This window comes from Calliopsis andreniformis, chromosome 2, assembly GCF_051401765.1.
Source record: "Calliopsis andreniformis isolate RMS-2024a chromosome 2, iyCalAndr_principal, whole genome shotgun sequence".
Taxonomy (NCBI): Eukaryota; Metazoa; Arthropoda; class Insecta; order Hymenoptera; family Andrenidae; genus Calliopsis; species Calliopsis andreniformis.
In genome coordinates, this window is record NC_135063.1 from 11,563,570 (window position 1) to 11,569,268 (window position 5,699).

Below are 5,699 nucleotides of genomic sequence, written 5' to 3' on the forward strand. Positions count from 1 at the left end.
ATTAACAGATGCATATTTTTAGGCGTTTTATTATCACACTTTGATGCAACAGTTTCTTAGAACCCAGGGAAAAACTGCACTTCGAAGACATCGAGATTTATTTGCCAAACGCTGCATATTAGAAAAAAAATGTCCTTCTAAGAAAGTTCTCTGTGATTAAACATGAACAAGATTCAGATAAAGCTACGTATATTAAACTTTTCCTCCATCACAGACATTGACCGTTTATCTCACAGAAAAAATATTGACCTACTAAGTAAAGAGTAAGATAACCACGTGAGCCGTTTCGTAGAACCAGCAAGAGGAACTCCCGAGCCACGCATCTCACCTTATTGCCAAAAACCATTAACAAATCTCAAAGGAAGAAGCTTTACAAACTTCAATAAAAAAAAATACGAAAAATAACAGAAACGATCCCAAGAAATCTGCTTCATAGAATTTCAAGTGAGGAGGATTTCCATACCCATACTTATTGCCGAGTACCATTAACAGGAGCTGGAGGATGTTCGACGATCCTCGATAAGCAACGTTTCCATCAGCCTGAGGTGTCAACCTCGAATGGCCGAAGTCACTTAAACGTACTGGGTATTCGAACGATACCCGAGCATTTGGCGTTCAATCGCTGCAAAGTGGTCTGCTTGAAGCTAAGTCTCGTGCTACCTCGACGGTCGCGATATCTTAAAAGGCTGGCAGAACAATCGTTCCTTAGGCCAGGCGATGACCAACTCTCCCTGGAGGTGGTTCCATTAAACCGTGGGCTGCTCATAAATCACTGGTAAACCTTTTATCGGCACAATTCGGATAACATTGCTTCGCGTCGAGACGAGGGCACATTAATCTTTTCCTAGCGAAGTGCATGGATCCGGTTCGATCATGGAGACACGGCTGGAAAATTGATGGCTATTTTATGATATGGGAGGGGGCGTGAGCGCCAGGGCTTCTGTTCTGGAGCAACTTCGAAGACTTTAAATGAGAATTTTAGCACGTTAAGAGTTTCGATGAAAGAGGGCCGAGGGAGGGAATTTCGATTGTCTGGAAAGATTGGGAGAGAGGATGTTGAGGTAATTGCCCATTTATGTGGGTTGATAAATGAGATAGTACTAGGATCACTTCATGTTATTGTGTGCTTGTTATTGTTGTAGTACATGGTTTTTGAATTTACGCGATGATAAAGTGATCCTGACTCGTCAGTGGATTTTTCAGAATAAGCAAAAATGAAAAATACTATGATTAAAAATATTTAAATAAATCAATGTTCCCTCAGATTATCGAACACGAACTAATGATACAAAATTATAAATCTATATTTAGGAAAGCGTAGGAGTCTAGATTGCCTTCTTCACCTCCAAAATCTTATTACAACAAATTTAATACTACAATACCTAAATTAAATTGAATTAACTAAACTGTATGTATCTTTTTTATCTCAAGAACAAGGTTATTTAATCCCTCTTAATACCTCACAAAAAACGAGATTAAATATTAGAATAACATTGGTACTCAGGTGAGGCAGATTAAACAATAATCCAGCCATCAACACTCTGATTACTGTGCCCATATATAGGTAACAATTCTTACATGCTCATGAACGACATTGACTTAGAGACAATTATGAATAATATTAATAAAGAATTATATGTGACTACTAGATGAAAATGTGCACCATAGACTAAACATGAAAACAAGTGAAAAATACTTCTTTTTAAGATAGAATCACTGTCACGGTGATAGAATTCTTAATGAATTTAACGTGTTAACAAAGACGTCAATTGTTTACTCTCGAGGGGAAGCACGAAGACGTTCTTTACTCCGGAAATCACCGCCCGTTCGGTGGAAACGCGTAAAGACCCAGAGCCAACAATGTACTCGCACGTTGGTCCCAGAGATAATGAAATGCATGACGACGAAACGGTGAACGCGCGCGCACACATGAACAAGCACGTGTTAGTGTAGCATAACGTTGGTCGCTTACGTTTATATAATGCCAGAGCCGGGAAAGTGAGACCATTGAATCGTCGACTGTCAAAGAGACACGCGATCCTCGAACGTCAACGACAACATGAAGTTCTGCCTACCTGTTGTTCTCGGTGCCCTCTTGGCCACCCTGCTGCCTTCGACAGGTAAGTGGTAGCAAGCGATAGTGATCTGAGGATCAATTTCATTCACTTGAGCGTACTTATTATATAGTGGAATTAGAATAAACTCTGTCTTGGAGAAAGTAGTATTTTCGAGGAAAAAATTGTCTAAAAATTATTACACCAAAGCATATAGTAGTAGAAAAATGTGGTAAGAATTTATTAAATGCAACTTTTAAGAAATTGGCAATGCTCTCGTGTTTGAAGATATAATTGTGTCTATGAAAAACTCGAGAATCTCAGATCTGAAGTAGAAGAAGAGTTCAAGAGTCTGACCCTGAAAGTTATGATCAGCTTCATTTACGTAATCCGCTATTTTAAAAACATGTGGTCCCATCACGGGCAAAACTTGAAACAGAGATCTAGCCTAGCATTAATTGAATTTTTCGAATAAGTTTTAGACAAGTTACAAAATTTTAATAGTTACAAAACTGAATACTAGTTACATCGTATACTTTTATAAAATATGTTTATTTCTTGAAGTATTTATTAAGCATGTAGTTCTTTGAATTTGAATCTGAGCTCTAGTAGAGAGCTGTTAAATCACGAGGAAATGTAGATCCACTCACATTACCCGCAGCAGGTAATGAGACACAATCGAACTCCACTTTATCAAAGCTTCTATTTCACAAAGTGCAACTTCTCGTGTTACCCTCGCGATCTCTGTTATTCGATCTTTAGCCTCGATTGTGCAAAAACAGGCATAATTACCTCTAGCTGTTCCCTTCTGATCGCTCGAACATTGACTGACTTTTCTTCAACACGACACAGCAACGATATGGTAAATTGAAATATGCGCTCCAGTGAATTTGCTTCGATCCTTTTTTCATCAGCGTTACTCGGTTCGCTCCAGTAGCCCTGTGTTCCTTAGAAACCCCCGCAGTAATCGTGCAAAATTCAGCTCTGCGATGAAAGTTACGATTTCAATCTGTATCACGCTTAAATTTTCATTTAAACTGTACATTTAAAATACAGACAAAATTTAATTAAATCGTAATGTTGAATGAGTAGTTGATTTTTAAGAGAAACTTAATAAGTATTTTATGTTCATAAAAAATTGTTCAAATTTTTTGAAAAAGTGCTCACATGAAATTTTGTTCTTAGAGTACGTGACTGCGAATAATATCTGCCCACAAGAGAACTGCTTTGATTCTTGGGAAAAATGTGAAGACCTCATAGTTGGTGGAACGTGTCCACAATCAAGTGACACGTGCTGCAGTGTAGGTGAGTCTCGCCAACACTAAAACACAACATATATTCAAAGTATTCGATTCACTATAACTGAGTGTGAGATGATGTGATTGCTCTAAAATTAATTAATGCTCTAAAATTTATAATTTATTAACGGTACAGTTTGTTATTGACCTCTACGAAATTGCGTCGAAGCGTCGTAGCCTTCGTTTATTCATGTCGCGTTGCAAAACGCACAACGTCAATGGTAATTATCAAGCAACAACGATAACGTAACCGTTCGTCGCTGCTGGATATAGCAATTTCGCGGCGGTACGGCACGCACGCAACACCATAATTTCTACTGTGCCAAATCGAATACTCTCGAGATTCACTTTTGCGCGCGGTGAATTTCGAACGAACCGCTGACGAGCTAATTCATGCGTCACTGTCTACACTTTCACGGAACGAGTCGCTACACTCCCACGTCGCGTCGATTCTGTTCCTCCAGCGTACAGTAAAAATTAATAATTGAACAGTTGCTCGAAAACGTCACAACCTGATTACAAATGAAATTCATTTACTTAAAAAAATTAAGAAAGGACCTTTTAAACCTCAATAAATTAAGCAAACTTGAGTTAGAAACACTCAATGAATACTTGGATAATAATAATAAATACTAAGCAGTTGATTAATGCATTAACACTATTAGTATATTGATCTATTCTTAAGGCTTTAAAAATACTCAATTTCTGTTTGCAGTGAAGTCAGAGTACAGAACACACTGTCGTCACTTTGGTGGCGAATGCATGAGCACCTGCGGTCAGAGTCTACAGCATTCGGTAGTGGATTGTCCAACCGACCAAGTCTGTTGCACGTTGGTCTAAAGACCAATAAGACTTCTTTTATTCCTCTCGCCTTTGCCTGCGCAAAGAAAGCTGATTTGAGAACGGTAGCGTTAATGTAAGCGATTAATTACGACACTGGCATGTAGCCTATGTAGGTTTGTGAACGTTGCGTGTGGAAAAGCGATGTAATTGGTTCTACAAAATTGAAACGGTACATGATTGGCGAGATAAGTTACATGGTGAATGAAAAATTGCAACTCACTCTGAGGTGAGTGTCAGACTGCGAAGACTTGTTACAAATTAGGACGGATCGCCATTTAAATATCGCAAAATGTGAATGCTTTCGTGTTTCCATAAAGTGTTTTCTATGATATATTTAGTGTAACGTTTATTTATAATAAAATATTGTGTGTTTGATGCATAATTTGAAGTTTATTCATTTTTCCATCGAGTAAATTTCGCGATTTCAGAATAAAAGTTCTTGACCTCAACTTTAGAAGGATACAATAAAACTTATTATGGTAATGAGCGTATTTTCTGATGATTAAGATAAATATGATTGTGACAAGTTAGAACTAACATTGAAGATTAGAGCATACTGGAAAGTTGACAGATAAATTAGAATTTTGAGCAATCATCGATTGTGTTTACCCTGTAATGACCAAAAGGTATAAATAGACCCGAGGCATCTTGAGATCCTCAGTTGCCCTCGGGCCTCCGTCGCGGACGGACCTCTCCCGGTGGTATTCAGGTAAGTTCATGTAGGGGTCACGAGGGATTTGATCGCGACCCCATGTTCACCCCACCCCAAACCCCTCCCTAGGGCTCCCTACTCCTTATACCGTACTCCCTATTCTCAAGTACCCCTCTACTAATTACCTCTCTTTTGATTTCCATACTTTTGAATACTGTACCCTTTGTAATCAAGCTTTCAGGTACTCCATTTACCGGTACTCCTACTCTCAGATACTTTAGCTTCAGATATACCTACTCTCAGATATACATATTTACGGGAACCCTTTTCTTTAAGGTACCCTCTACCCTTTCAGGTACTCTCCCATTCAGGTACTCCCCCATTCAGATATTCCCCCTTTCAGGTACTTGCCCTTTCAGATACTCTCCCTTTCAGATACTCGCACATTCAGGTACTTGCCCATTCAGGTACTCGCCCATTCAGGTACTCGCCTATTTAGGTACTTGCCCATTCAGGTACTTGCCCATTCAGGTACTTGCCCATTCAGGCACTTGCCCATTCAGGTACTCTCCCATTTAGGTACTTGCCCATTCAGGTACTCGCCCATTTAGGTACTCTCCCATTTAGGTACTTGCCCATTCAGGTACTCGCCCATTCAGGCACTTGCCCATTTAGGTACTTGCCCATTCAGGTATTATATAGGAATTTAATATATAATAAAAAAAAGGACATTATAATAATATATATAATAATAAATAGAGAGAACTCGAAAGAGGAATATGTAATCTTCCCAAAAAGTAAAAATAATGTAAAGAAATCTGAAAGACATGGAAGGGGCACAAAGTTGCCCTT

General features: G+C 38.8%; 1 protein-coding gene across 1 annotated transcript; it reads left to right on the forward strand.

Moving 5' to 3' along the window:
• The first annotated feature begins 1,625 nt into the window (after window positions 1-1,625).
• LOC143187424 (uncharacterized) lies at window positions 1,626-4,571 on the forward strand. Its single transcript, XM_076391650.1, has 3 exons — window positions 1,626-2,120; window positions 3,240-3,359; window positions 4,068-4,571. The coding sequence occupies exons 1-3, from the start codon at window positions 2,060-2,062 to the stop codon at window positions 4,190-4,192; spliced, it is 306 nt and encodes a 101-aa protein (XP_076247765.1). The 5' UTR covers window positions 1,626-2,059; the 3' UTR covers window positions 4,193-4,571.
• Window positions 4,572-5,699: the final 1,128 nt, after the last annotated feature.

Excerpts from the sequence above, each read along its gene's own strand:
- LOC143187424 (XM_076391650.1), top strand. The coding sequence starts at position 2,060 with ATGAAGTTCTGCCTACCTGTTGTTCTCGGTGCCCTCTTGGCCACCCTG. Across the intron at positions 2,121-3,239 it reads CACCCTGCTGCCTTCGACAG|AGTACGTGACTGCGAATAAT; the intron begins GTAAGTGGTAGC and ends TTTTGTTCTTAG. Across the intron at positions 3,360-4,067 it reads TGACACGTGCTGCAGTGTAG|TGAAGTCAGAGTACAGAACA; the intron begins GTGAGTCTCGCC and ends TTCTGTTTGCAG.